The 15,613-nt window shown below is 40.9% G+C and overlaps 1 protein-coding gene across 1 annotated transcript; it reads left to right on the top strand.

The window, feature by feature from the left end:
* Positions 1-6,887: 6,887 nt before the first annotated feature.
* On the top strand, positions 6,888-8,785 carry LOC308101313 (uncharacterized protein). Its single transcript, XM_080450737.1, has 4 exons — positions 6,888-7,011; positions 7,268-7,670; positions 7,870-8,029; positions 8,416-8,785. Exons 2-4 carry the CDS (start codon positions 7,629-7,631, stop codon positions 8,577-8,579), a joined length of 366 nt encoding a protein of 121 aa, XP_080306863.1. The 5' UTR covers positions 6,888-7,011; positions 7,268-7,628; the 3' UTR covers positions 8,580-8,785.
* The last annotated feature ends 6,828 nt before the right edge of the window (positions 8,786-15,613 follow it).

Here is a 15,613-nt window from a genome sequence, read left to right as displayed (position 1 = left end):
CCACGTGGGCGTGCTGGCTGGGGCAACTCACACAAAACTGTCATTCAAAGTCTGCTGACCCAGCGCCAAAGCCCAGACCCGTTGGGGGGTTTCCTATCCTTGGAAAGTTAAGTAGTAGTTTTAGAGTTTCTAGTAAATGTGTTTGATTATATTCTAGGTGTTCATGAATTCATGCTCGAGCTGTTTTAATTAGGACTATAGTTTATAACTGATCATTCAATGAATTGTAATACGATTTGCCTATGGTTACCTCTCGTCTTTTATTAGTGTTTTCTGCTTTAGTATAGTTAAATAAATAAAGTATCCTGTTAATGTCCATTGGAAGTTCTGCCTCCGTTATTAATGCTTACAGTAGAAATATTCTGTGGGCGGGCTCTTTACATTTCTCATACCTGAGACAAGGTTTATTACACATAATATAAACCTTAAAAAACCTTTAATAATTTTCCTGCCTATAATAAGTATAACTGCCTCTGTGTCAGTTTGGTACTGTATCAGATTGTTGGTTCCTACCTGCAGATAAATTCAATTACAAGTAACAAAAAGTTGGGTTGAAGAACAATAATTGTTTTTTTCACTACTGGCTTACTTGAAAAAAATACCCAAATGGGTCCATTTGGTTTCATTAATGTCTTTTCTAAATAAGTATTCAATCAAAATACAAAATAGCTCACAATGCGGCGACGCGTTGTGAGCTTGTAGATCTGCTATTTTCATAGCAGATCTGTTTCTAACTAGTGTTGCCATGTATACTAATTATAAGCGACCTCGTTTTCTGTAAAGTTGCTTGCAAATATTGGTAGCTGCTTTTTATTTGTTATTACTATTTTGTTGTGAGCTTGTAGATCGGCTATTTCCAAATCGTCTATTTTCAAATAGCCGATGCATATAGGTTTAAAGTGCTCATATAGCCTAATAGTCGGTTAAATCTTTGGGCTTGTTTTCATTGAACTGGTTGCTTATTTCTCTCTCAAGAATCTGGCAACCGTGTCATTGTTTACACCAACGAAGAAGAAAATGCGCAACAGTATTATGTTGCGCAAATATAAAGTCATTACAGCACCATAACATGGTTAATACATTTTATTTTGGGATGTACAATACATGAAAATTACGAGAGTAATAACGCGACTTGCGTCGATAACTAATGCAGAGCGGACATTACCGCGTTTGGCTAAAAACAGTGTGTATCATTAACACTTTTAAAGTCAACTTCAAGTCCCTGAATGCATTGCAGCCGTGCATCGTAAGCCCACGGCAGTGTTGCCATGTCTGCTTATTATAAGCGGCTTGTTTGAAGACGCGTTGTGAGCTTGTAGATCGGCTATTTTCAATATACAAAAAAATAAAAATAAAGGGAAAGCTTTGATCCCTTAATTTTATATATGTATATATAGGCCATGTGGCCTTTAGTCACCACATGACCTTATGCCAATACACAGTTTTCGGCTTGTTTTCATAGACCTGTCTGCTTATTTCTTTCGCAAAATATGGAAACACTGGCAACTACAGGAACTGACGTCACGTCAGTCATTCCCGTTTGAATTCTCAAACCTCCCGGTGGATTAACCGTACGCCAACCCTTCGTTAGAATGAGATTTTTAGATGAAACAAACCAAAATAAAATCAATAAAAGGTTGTTGGACATTAAAAGAAGTAGTTCCAGAATCTCCCGATCTATTTCTCGGATTGGATACACTCCAAGGAGACGGAGTGTTGGAGCAGTGAACTGAGAGATATGTATGTATTTAAGTAACAACAAGCTGTTTTCCCTCCATTTTTTGGGGCCAGTAATATAGTTTGTACCACCATTTATTATGCCGTTCAGATACCATCATCTGGCTGTCATCCTTTGACTAAATGTTTTGTGAATTATGTGCTGACTGGAGGTTCATTGTGGCTTGTTAGCCTAGCTTGGTTGCACAGTCTATGCTTGGTAGTCATTATTAGCATGATAGCTAACTGGTAAGTGAGTCCTAGTATGGAGAATAGTATGTATTATCCCGTTCAGATACCATCATCTGGCTGTCATCGTTTGATTAAACGTATTATTATTATTATTATTATTATTATATATTATATTGCCGTGGCAACTTAGTCCGGAGAGCAATGCATAATATTAGCTAGCATGCTAGTTCACGTTGCCCGCCATTTTGACAAGTTTCGTGATTAAAATGCATTCTCATTAGTTTATCTGTGTGTATAAAATTATAGATTTTTAGCGTTTTTAATAATTGCATAAGCATAGTTGTAACCAGCACCACTGTGAAGCAGTTCGTTAATTTATAATGGTGAACCAAAAGAAAAAGAATGAACGGAGCTAACTGGCTAACTGGACTGGTCTGGTATCAATTCACTTAGTAGGTAACAGTTCCGGTCTAGAGCGGATACGGAAACGACATCATGTTTGCATGTGTGTGTATGTGTAAATTTACCGGATATACCAGGCTGGCTTTAGATTGCATTTGAGCAGCATCAAGCCAGCCTATCCAAGGTTCAGTGTTAAAAAAAAAAGAAAAAAAGTACTCACTTCGTCTACTTAAGTAAAAGTATCAATACTGCAATGTAGAAATACTCTGTTACAAGTAAAAGTCCGGAATTAAAAATGTACTTTATTTATTTTGGCTTGTATATCTGCTATTTTGGGAGAATTGGGCGGATGTTTCCCTCATAGGAATGCTAGTGGTTATGGGGGGAAAAAAGCAATGCATAATGTTAGCTAGAATGCTAGTTTTTGTTATCAAAATGTACTTAAAGTATCAAAAGTAAAAGTACTCATTATGCAGAATGTCTAATTTCAAGTTTTGAAATGCAGAAAAAACTTTTGAAAATAGCAGATCTACAAGCTCACAATGTTTTGCAATGCGACGCATTGTGAGCTTGTAGATCTGCTTATTTCAAATGGCTGAAGTGGCTAATGTATGTTTTGTAATACTAATCAAAATCTACAAAGTTTTTTTTTCTTTTCAAACAATTGTAGTGGGGTAAAAGTACAATATTTGCCTCTGAGATGTAGTTGAGTAGAAGTAAAAGTACTTAAAATTGGAAGTATTTCTGTGAAGTGAAAGTACCTCAAAAATTTTACTTAAGTACAGCACTTGAGTAAATGTACTTAGTTACTTTACACCACTGCCAAGGTTAGTTAATGGAAACTGCTTCATATACTTTGGGTAATCCTTTTGCCAAAGGAAATTTTAATTAAGGCACAGTGAAGCTTTTACCAGAGAAAAACCTACCATGATTTATCTGTCCCCCCCCACACACACACACTTTTTTCTTTTTAAAGGTAGGGTAAGTGATTTTTTTTAAATGTGCTTTGTCTGTGTTAGAGCATTCATAGTTCATGTTTTGTGTTCTCACATTTTAGGCTTTTGTGGAAGCTGCTTGGCAGTGTTGGAGTCAACTGACCACTGTAATCATGGTAAGTAGACTTAATAATAGGCTAGATATAGCTATGTGATGCTCTCAGCCACCCTTATTGTCTCCCCAGGCCGAAAGGCATGACAAGAGAGTATGTTTTGCACCCTGTCTGTCCGGCCGTGCTTCCGTGTCATTCGGTCTGTGTACAGTTAATCTCCGGCACCGTTGCCTTGATCGCAGCGAAACTGTGCACACACACTCCCTGGATGCCGGAGCAGAACCTCTGCCCCAGATTCTTCTCATGGGCCTTTTATAGCGCCACCAGGAGGCCAATTCATGCTAAACACATTTTTTGACCGTACTCCTACAGATTTTGTCAAAAAATCCTGCAAATCAGTACAGAGTATCTCTATAGTCATTAAACAAAACGGGCCTTTCAGATTTTTCATATTCCATCCTGATTGGCTAAAATTAGCTTCCAAAGTATGCAGGCGTGCTCCGTTTTGAACAAAATGCCTCAAATCATGAACAGAGCGTGCAATTTCCGTGAAATTGTGAAAACACATTCCCACTAGGCCGAGGAAGAAATGAAACTTGCAATTTTTCAAATTAGCCTCATGTTGGCGCTATAATCGGGCCGATTCTTGTTTTTGCCTATAATTGCACCGATCTGTGTACAACTTTGTATGCGCACTCCCTAGAGGCCAAGGAAAAACCTTTGCCCTGCATTTTTTACATATGCCTTTTATAGCGCCACCAGGAGGCCGACTTATGTAAAACAAGTATTTTGATATTAAGCCTTCATACACGCAGCGTCCGATTGCGGTGAAACGTTGCACGCACATTCGCGCTACGTTGAGGAACAAATGCCACCCTTTTAACATTGCCCTATTATAGCGCCACCAGGAGGTCGACCCGGACCCCACTTTGAGAACCCCTGCATTAGACCACGGACCACCATATAAACCCTGAGAGTTACAGCAACATAAGGGTCCATTTGGTTCCTAACTAGCCTTCATTTATCTGGGGTTTTATCTGAGGACCCCCTCAAGGACCCCTGAAACCTGGAATTTCCCCCTGTATCTAACCCATTATAATTATTAGACGCATTAGTCCCACCTCCGAGCCAGGAGGTGAAGATTAGATGCGAGTCCGGAGGAAGCAAGCAGGTTAGACTGACGACCACATTCCAATGGACCCTTCGCTAAACCCCACCCCAAAAGCGATTGTCCAATGCCAGCTTAGCGACCGTTGTTAGCCTGGCACAGGTCTGGCAAGCTTTCGTCACCTGCCATAGCTGTCAATGTTATTTCGCCCGCACACACACACACGCACACAATAATTTGCAACATAATAGCAAGAACAGGAATAATACCACGATAACGCAATGGGGACTATGAACCAGCAACAGATTCCACGTACCCAAAACCGTTGGAGGGTTATTTTCCCAAGCTGAAATCTGCGTTTAAACTGCAAGGCTGAATGGTTGTGTTGTTGAACACATACACAGCTTAACGTCAGGAAAGTTACACGACTCACTCGCCCAGGTGTTGTCACTAATCACCGTAATCGTAACAAAATTCTGAATCACAGCGCTGCCTGTTTCGGATTCCGCACGTTAAAGTATATTCATTCATTTGTTCGTCTATTTATTAACTGTTACTGTAGTCCTACCCTGCGGTACATGAAAACTCCTCTTACAGTCATGGATCAACTTCAACCTGGTGTTTGCACTTTCTCCATTTACGGTCCGTACATCTATAGAAACGTTCAGATTTCAAATATAAATTGCTTACCCTATGGCCACGGATGTTAAAATGATGCACGGGACTCTCAAAAGTACCCGTATATTCTGTATTGTTCAATAAAAAGCATTTTAATCCGATCGGTGGCCATTTTCTCACAGAGTTATAATGTATCAGAGTGCAATACACCTACCAACCGATAGGGTCACTTAGTTGAAAGCATATGAAGAAAATGGCCACCGATCAGATTAAAATGCTTTTTATTGAACAATAGGGATGATACGGGTACTTTTGAGAGCCCGTACATAAATGTAACATCCGTGGCCATGGGATAAGCACTTTATATTTGAAATATGAACGTTTCTGTAGATGTACGGGCTATTAATGGAGAAAGTGCAAACACCAGGTTGAAGTTCATCCATGACGGTCGAGACAGACGACCGTCGTGAATCCATGGCTATTACTCCCTCTAACATTTCCCGTGTTTTTAGTTTATTGAAATAATGTCATGCACATTTGTCCAGTGCATAGCCTACTGCAGGCCATGTTGACTAGATTTAGAAGAGATTTTGAAGCTATTGCTGCTGAAATGATCGATTATTTTAAAGGGGAAAAGCTGTCATTTAACATGCAAGTCAATGGGTGAGAAGCAGAGATTGCCAGGCGCTGCCAGGCCTGGGTGTGACTAACTTCGCACCACCAGTCACAGAGTGGAGTGGGTGGGGCTTAGCGAAGGGTCCATTCCTCACACTCCTGCTCGCTCGCTCCTCCATGTCATGTCATGCTATATTTCTCATATATGAGCTGTTTGACATGCAAGCCCTCACCATGCACAACAAACAGCATGATTGTATAAATTAAATATCAACTCATTATTTAATGTGTTGTTTCTGTAGCTTTGATCACTGTTATTCATGATATTGTTGCCGTCGGGCAGAAACCTTGTATCTCCATAATTAAACTTTTATTTTTTTCGTAAATGAATGCCCTATTTCATCGTTACAAAAGAAATGAAGATAACCGATCTACAAGCTCACCACGCCTTGCATTGCGACGTGTTGTGAGCATGTAGATCAGCAATTTTCAAATGGTTGATGTATGCATGGTTAAACTGATTTGTCCCTCTTGCCTGTACTTTTTTAATACATTTTGCTGGGAATGCTCTGGAACCCCCTCAAGGACCCATGGGGGTCCCCGGACTCCATTTTGAGAACTACTGCTTAAAGTTACTTTTTTATGTTTGCTAAAATTTATGTTTTTAACTGAATGTAGGCCAACGCCAAAACAGAGGGAGGCGCTTACGAGTGAGGAGGAATCGGAAGCTTTCGATGATGACCAGCTACCACCTACACCTCCCCGTGCACTGTCCAAGAAAGTGAGCTGTTAGTGCTTGTTTCACAGCACACTGTTAGTGCTTGTTTCACAGCACTATCATGTTGGATTCATGTTAATGTGTATTTCCAGACATTTAACCATGCACTTAAACAATACTTAGTAAACCTGACCTTTCACTCTGTACTTAGTCTGCTCTTTTTTTCCCCTACACCAAACCACTGCTATTTTTGGCTAAAGTTCTCCTCAGAATAGGGATGCTTGGGTGAAGTGGTTAATGTAAAAATCACACAAAGATTTGGCGGACCCCCTGTAGTAACTCTGAGGACCCCCTAGGGGTCCCGGACCCCCTGTTGAAGACCTCTGATGTAAAGTATGGAATTAGATTTTGTAATTTTTTATAAAATATACAGAGAATTTAACATCTTGAAATGTTACATTATGTTTAGGAACCCCGAGTCCCAGAAGAACCCCCAGTCCCGTTGGAATCCCGAGTGTGGACACCCCAGTTGGAAGACCAAGAGCAAGCCGCCCAACTGCAAACCTGATCAGCCGCCCCACTGAACCCACAAACGTGAGCACCCCAATAAACTCCCATTACACCTAAGGCAGGCAGCCTCTGTGAATAGCTTTAAAGCACAGCTGAAGACCTATTTCTTCACTCTGGCTTTTGGTTGATTTTTAAATGTGGTTTTATGCTTTTGCTTACCTTTTTTTGCTTTATCGTTAAATTAGTTTTACTTTACTGTAATTGTAAGCACCTTGAGCTGCATTTCATGTCATGAAAGGTGCTTTACAAATAAAGTTTATTATTATTAACTGTGACACAGAGCCGCCCCACTGGGACCCAGATGAGCCACCGCACTGGAACCCCTATGAGTCGACCCACAGCTAGAACCCCAATGAGCCACCCCACTGGAACCCCTAGTCAACCCACAGCCGGAACCCCAATAAGGCGACCCACAGCTGGAACCCCGATGAGCAGCCCGAGTCCAGCACCACGAGCACCAGGCATGGAAGAACACATGTTCACCCAGCTCGTGAGACTCCTAGAGCAAGTAAAGAGCACTCAGAAGGTCCATGGGCAGATGCTGAACATACTGCTGAAGGAGAAACAATCTCTGCCAGCGCTGGAGCTGCCTGAAGGAGCTGTGTTCCCTCCCGCTGGACACGGTGGCAGATCTCGAGTCCATGAACTTAAAGCTGGGTGACCCTGACTTTAAGTCTGCAGTTGTAAGTTCAAATCTCTTATTCACTTCAAAATGTACTTGTATTTTCTAAATCTCTTATTCACTTCAAAATGTGCTTGTATTTTCTAATCACATTGGTAGTCTGTTAACCTGCCCTTTGAGTGCATGCACACAACGGGCATTGACATCTTAGCTGTTCACTTAATACAGAATTTCCTTCCTGTGACTTTTATCATACTCAGGTTGCCATGGTTGCAGACATTGGGGGGACTTCCGTGGACCGTTGTGTCAGGAGGATGATGGGTTTCCTCCTGACCAATAAGCTGGCACTCGAGCATAACCTTTTCGGACGCAGTGGCAAGAAGGAGTTCCGAGGACTGGCACTTTTTGAGGTTCTATATGGTAAATTAGATTTTGTGTTATTGCCATAACATATGATGGTGCCACCTGAACTTTGTTGTTCTACATGAAAACTAAATTGCCACCATAGCTCAAGACATTTAAAATTATTGTTCCGTTTTCTTTTTCTGTTCAGCAAAGAATCCTCAATAATGCATCAGAACATCTTAGCCACCTTAGCTGTCAGGTTCTATACATAATCCTGCATTTTTCCTGTAGCACTTGGCCGTGTGAATAGCTTGAACTGTTCTCAGATTTGACTCGTTGTTTTTAAAAAGCATACACATTTCTCAGCGATATAAAACTTTTGAAAAGTCTGTCTTATAAGGTTTCATAATGTAAAAATCAAGCCAGCATTACTAAGTTGGCTTCTTGTCATTTATTTTTAGGGGCAATAAAGAAGAACGCCGTCACGCAGCATATAAACCAGAAGGATGCAGAGTTGGCCGTGTCCAAATGGTTCACCGGAGCTCGAGACCGTGGTGGAAACCGGACCCTACGAGCTAGGAGATCCCTCGAAAACACACAGGAAAATCAGGAACAGGCCCAATAGGCCCACACACACACACACACACACACACACACACACACACACACACACACACACACACACAGTTTGTGGTGTGTTTATCATTCAGGATTTGTTGGCTGAAATGGCCCTCTGCTGGAATAATTAACTACCTCATGAGAAGAACCCTCCTTTTGTTGAAGTTGAGTTAAGAGATATGGGTTCCTCATTAGTTTGTGTCCAGAACATTTAAGTTGTTACTTTAGAGTTTGCACTGTTATTTGTCATTTTTACAAGAGTTCTATCTTAATGATAATTTACGAGAGTTAAAGGGATTGTTTACGATAGTTGAAGATATATTGGCCCAATAATACTGTCTACACTTTATTTTCATTTATATATATTATTTTTATTATTATTAATTTTTTTTCCACAATTTCTGAAAGCTTTTGCACTTTATTTTCATTTATACATTTTATATTTTACAATTACCAAAGCATTTTGTATTTGTTTTTTTTACATTTGTATTTGGTTTATTAAAAACCAGGAGGCCGAAAGTTAAAAGAAATAAACATTGTCAAAAGATATATTGTCTGATATTGTTTTTTCACCCTGGTAAAACTTAGCAGTAGTTAAACATGGTTCTTGTCAATATACTGTTTAATTCTCCTATTTAAATCCCTTCAGGACCAACTTGAAACCCATGTTGGCAAAGGGCCCGGATGTTACCCACTTGGGCTGCTAGAAGTGGGATCTACATGGGTCTCAAACGTGCCCAGTTGGACTCCACCTAAGGCCCATTCAGATCCCACTTCAAGCCCATATGGGCAAACACAGGTGAGGCCTAGATGGGTGTGACATACAATTGGCCATTTGGACCCCACCTAAGACCCAGTCAGGACCCACTTAAGCCCATATGGGCTAACACAGGTGAGGCCCACATGGGTCTGACATCAAATTGCCCATTTGGACCCCACCTAAGACCCAGTCAGAAACCCACTTAAGCCCACATGGGCTAACACAAGTGGGTGCTTGGTGGAACCCATGTACAAAACCAGTTGGAGCCCTAAATGGGCCAACACAGATGTGGCCTACATGGGTCACATGTAATTTGCCCAGCTGGAACCCACTTAATGCCCATTCAGGTCCCAGTTCAAGCCCATATAGGCAAACACAGGTGGCGCCCACATGGTTCCGAAATCAAATTGCCCATTTGGACCCCACCTAAGACCCAGTCAGAAACCCACTTTTGCCCAGCTGGAACCCACTTAAGGCCCATTCAGGTCCCAGTTCAAGCCCATATAGGCAAACACAGGTGGCGCCCACATGGTTCCGAAATCAAATTGCCCATTTGGACCCCACCTAAGACCCAGTCAGAAACCCACTTTTGCCCAGCTGGAACCCACTTAAGGCCCATTCAGGTCCCAGTTCAAGCCCATATAGGCAAACACAGGTGGCGCCCACATGGTTCTGACATAAAATTGCCCATTTGGAACCCACCTAAGACCCAGTTAGAAACCCACTTAAGCCCATATGGGCTACCACAAGCGGGTGCTTGGTGGAACCCATGTGCAAAACCAGATGTAACCCATGCCCATCTGCCCAGTTAAAACCCACCTGGGGCCCAGATGGACATGTTGGCTGGGCCCCTACAGCTCGGTGTACAATGTACATGATCTTCCATCTCTCTACTATCTATCTGGTCACGCTGGTACATCCTGATACATTAGTACTGTGCTCATAGTTCAGCAAGCAGCAAGTGTAGACGGTGTACATTATCTTCTATCTATCTGGTCGCGTTGTAGTCCTGTGCTCGTTGTTCAGCAAGCAGCAAGTGTAGACGGTGTACATTATCTTCCATCTCTCTTCTATCTATATCTAACTTGTATAATCTCTAACACATATGCTTCTGTGCTCAAACAAGCATGACAGCACACAATAAAAATATATACATCTGTTGTGCTGAGTCGCAGAGAGCAGATCACCGGGCTAAGTGGCTAGTGGCTAAGCTAGCAGTTTGAATGGGACGTTTACGGCCGTATTAGCTAAATCTGGCATTTAAAAAAAGAATTTATATCGAATATCTTAAATACAATGAAACAAACACATTTAGGCTCTCTACCTGTGCTCAAACAAGCATGACAGCACACAATAAAAATATAAACATGTTGTGTTGATGAGACCGAGTGTGGATGAGAATCAGCGTTGCCATGTCGGCTTATTATAAGCGACTTTGGGCAGAACTTTTTCTGGCTTTTTCTGTAAAGTTGCTTGTAAAATTGGTAGTTGCGGGTTGCGTTTTTTTGTGTGGCTTATTTATAAAGTGTTCTTGCTTATTTAGGCTTGCTTCCAATTTTTTATTTTTTATTTAAACCAGTGGTTTTCAAATATTTTCATGAAAATGTTCTGTGCCAGGGAGCATTTGTGTTGTTAGAATGTTTAAAAAAAAAAAAAACATTCTTTATTTTATTGCAAGAGTTTATTTTAAATAGCCTATGTACAAGCTCACGTGAGCTTGTAGATCGGCTATTTTCAAGTAGCCGATGTCACTAAGCCACTTCTTTTGGGCTTGTTTTCATAGACCTGGTTGCTTATTTCTCTCGCAAAATCTGGCAACACAGGTTCCGTTCAGTTCACTACTAGCTCAATGATTAATGAATGAACAGTATAATAATAATAATAATAATAATACTTCGCTAATAATATCAATAATAATATATAAATAATCAGTACTCAAGATGACTATATTTTATTTTCGGTTCAGGTGAACCAGTCTATGAAATGAATGATTGTGACTCTGACTGGGCACACTGTCATTACATGATCTGGGGCACAGATGTAATGACATTTTTTCCAGGTAGCGTGCCTTTGCGTCCGCGTTCAGCTTCTCTCTGTATGGTATGTCTCTGTCATGCATTGTGTGTGTATGTGTTGTAGACTTTACACAGACTGTGTGTTCAGGAGACGTTGTGAGTAGCTGTCAATGTTGTTGTTGATACGGCCAGCTGTTGATACGACCCTAAATAAGATGGCCGCCGAAATACGTCACTGGTAGCTAGGCTCCTCCTCGACTCCTCCCTATGCCCATTCTCTTATGGGCATAGGGAGGAGTCGAGGAGGAACTTCCGACAGAATCTGACACAGACGGGATTAAAACACATATCTATTGAAAAATACGGACTAATACACTGCACAAAGACTCTGCTAGTTAACATTTGGGGCAACCGGATAAGCCCTTACATATTTTTTTAAAAGACCTATGATAGTCTTGATCCAAGGCTACATCTAAACATTGATATATGCCAACGTTCGTCCTATAACCTAATACTTATTTTTGGGCGTCGCTCTTAACAATTAACATTAGGCCTACCTGTCACAAATGTGTTGGAACAGCTGCTCGATATCACAAGGAAAATGTGTAAAAAAATCCACATCAATGAATGAAAAGAGATATTATATGAACCCGACATCTCCGATAAAAGATAATTGCCTACTGCAGTCAGCGCCAGCTTTGTAAGTGCACTGCAGCAGGGTAGACCATGTGATGTTCATTTATTGATTGAACATCACATGGTCTGTGCCTTTGACAGGAAAGTCTGGTGACGCGTGGTGGCTAATTGGCTAATTTGCATATAACTTCCGGGCAGTGTTGCCATGTCCGCTTATTATAAGCGACGTTGGGCTTATTATCTGTGAAGTTGCTTGTAAATATTGGTGGTCATGGATGATGGACCCCCAAATTGTCACTGGGAAATCCATTTTAGTTGACCTGTATTGTACACTGTACTTCCATGTGCTTTTTCCTCTGCAAACTTCGATATAAAGTATTCAATCAATCAATCAATCAATATGTATTTGTCCCTAGCCCCCATCTGAAAATGTTTTGTGCCAGGGTTAGAATGTTTCAAAACTCTTCTAAATATTCTACGTTTTATTTCAAGATTTCTTTTGAAAATAGCAGATCTACAAGCTCTATAAGCTCACAAGTGCTCATAAATGGCCTAGTGCCGTCATCTATTCCTCCGCCGACCCCCATCTGAAAAGAAGTTTCAAATATTTAACTTGTTCTTTTCAAGATAAAATAGCCAATCTACTGTGAGCTTGTAGATCGGCTATTTTCAAATAGATTTAAAGTGCTCATAGCCTACTTGCTTCTCTTGGGCTTGTTTTTAAAGACCTGGCTGCTTATTTCACTCACATAATCTGGCAACAGTGATTGCTTGCATCATATCAAGCGTTGGACCACACAGTGCTGCTAGTTAGTTTCTAGCATGTCGTGGTAACCGCAGAAAACATGTTTTATTGTACCATCTAATATAACTACCAGTAATTGAAGATCATGCTTAGTAAGCATTGCTTACCCCGGCTTAGCTTAGCATGCTACCATTAGCTCAATGCTTAGGTGGAAAAGGTTGTTATTGGACACACACACACACACACACACACACACACACACACACACACACACATACACTTGAAAAAATGTGAACATTTTGTAATATTTTATGAACCAATTTAACAACACAAATCTTGTATGGGGGGTCCCTGGCACAACATATTTTCAGATGGGGGTTGCACTGCCATGTACATAATAATTTGGGGGTCCTCAGACTCCTCACGCTTGACATGAAAAGGCTTGAGCCCCACTGGTGTAAAGTAGAGGTCTGAAGTGGACCCCGCCCACCTGGGTAGGAGGGGGTTTTGCTGAACACACGCTCTTGCATCATTTTCCTTGAATGAGGTGATTCCTAGTAAATCAGCCGATACTACACTACACCATCTTCGCTCGACCGTGCTGTCTAACGTCCCAGCCAGGCTTTCGGTACTGGTGGTCTCATCTCTCACAAGTTTATATTCTTGCGATTTAGTGTGATGTGTGATCAACGCAACACGGTAATATATGGATTATGTCAAGATGCCAGTCAAATCATGGACTTTCCTGATATTGATAAACAGCTTCTTCTACAACCTGCAGGTGGAAGGTAAGGCTACGCTGTATACGTTAGATGTATCGCCCTGGCTGTTACAATCAATGTTATTTTGCCCGCAACTACCGATATTTAATAGCCTGGTAAACCCTCCCTCCGGAAATCTCATTTCTATTTGATTCCTCACTCCTGAAATCAAATGGAAATGAGATTTCCGGAGGGAGGGTTTACCAGGCTAGATATTTAAAAGCGACTTTACAGAAAAACAAGCGCAAAGTCGCTTATAATAAGCAGACATGGCAACAACACTGGATGTAATCATAGCATTGCATCATAGCACCGATCAGAGGCCGACTGGACAGACAACCGGCGCCGATTAAAAAGCTAGTGGTATCGTGCTATAATCCATCTACTGTAGAGACAGAGACGAGATGCAATAGTGTTGGAAACGTAACAATAGTTTTTTGATTATAAATCTCGTCGCAATTTGCTGTTCCGTCAGCTTTGTAAATAAACCAATGGGCAGGACAGTCATAACTTACAGCCACTGACACATACGGCGTACTAGGCTATAAGTATTGGTAGGGGCTAATGTTTTGGTAGGCTGCCTACCAAAACATTAGCCCCATTAAGTACCTCTCACTCAGCTGGGGTTTAAATAGCCCTAGCTGGTGGTCCAGAGCGTTTAGTGAGTTCTCTATAACGCTCTGCCAGGCGCACTGCTCTGCTCATAGACCGAACATTACACTGCCTTGCGAGGTCTCCTACTTTAGTAAAAAATAAACAAAACTACTTCGCTTCTCACGGAAACAAAGACTGTTTTCGGTTGTTGAAAGTCTATTCTCCAGGGTGGGAAGCCTCTCAGCACCCCACCACCTTCTCTGTAGAAAATAAAATGTGTCCGCCATACAGAAATTATTTTATTTATTCCACTGCGCCCTCTACAGCTCTGGCCAATGGTAATTTATATTGACCAGATCTGTAGAGGGCGCAGTGGAGTAAATCTGGTGGACATATTCATCTCCCTAGCTGAGAGGGAGATGAAGCAGGGGGGGTCAGTTTCCAGCCCTATAACATTGTGTTGGATTCATGTTGATGTGTATTTTCAGACAGTTAACCACTCAATACTTGGCTACATGGTCTGCTCTTTTCCCCCTCTACACCAAACCTCTTTACCGAAAATAGCCGATCTACAAGCTCTCAAGTTCCTATCACACAATGATTTGGTGGCCCCCCTGTGGTAACTATGAGGACCCCCTAGGGGTCCCGGACCCCCTGTTGAAGACCCATAGCTTAGAGCCAGCGCCAGCCCTGCTGTTGCTGTGTCACTGTTTGGAATGTTTAAAAAAAAAAAAAACACTTCCAAAAGGACACAAATTGGTCACTTTAGCAATGGAAATTACATCTCTGTTTGCCTTTAATGCTTTGTAAACAAAACAATGGGAGGACAGTCATAACTTAAAGCCACGGACATAGGCCGCCTATAGCCTACCAAAACATCGAAATAAATAATGTACTAAGGCCAAAACAAGCCATATTCTTAATCATTTCATACTTTAAAGGTTTAATTGCAACATGAACAAGGAACAGTAGGCAGTTGTGTAAATAGAGTGCTAGGAAAGCAATTAAGTGCAAGCAACTATATTAGGCTATAGCAGGTAGACATAAATGTAGCAGCTGTCGATAAGATACTATCTAACCCTGCAAGACCCGGATATATTTCTACTTACAAAAAAAAATTGTCAACCTTTCAGATGGTGTTTTAGGAGTACTTTGGAGAGGAAAATATAATGTTTTTAAAAAAAAATAGTTTTCGTAAGGTTTTATTGAAATGTTGTAATATTACAACAGTGGGTCTAACGGGTAGCAGAATTTCCTATAGGCCATTTTACTCACTGTCAGAATAGCATGGCAAATGTCTATATACTTCACTAAAACAACTTAAGGGTTCATTTATATGGTTATGGTTTATCATTTGGCCTCAGAACAGTATACATTATGAATAATATTGGGCCTCAGAACAGTACATTATGAATAATAACATCAATAAGCCATATTTTTAAGAATTTTGATTTTATTAAAAGAACAAAATGAAAAACAGTACAATGAATGTACTAAAGAAACCTAATTACAATATACACTGGTCACAAT

Source organism: Gymnoscopelus braueri, assembly GCF_963280865.1.
Source record: "Gymnoscopelus braueri genome assembly, chromosome: 15".
NCBI classification, from domain to species: Eukaryota; Metazoa; Chordata; class Actinopteri; order Myctophiformes; family Myctophidae; genus Gymnoscopelus; species Gymnoscopelus braueri.
This window is presented reverse-complemented; position numbering and strand designations above follow the sequence as displayed.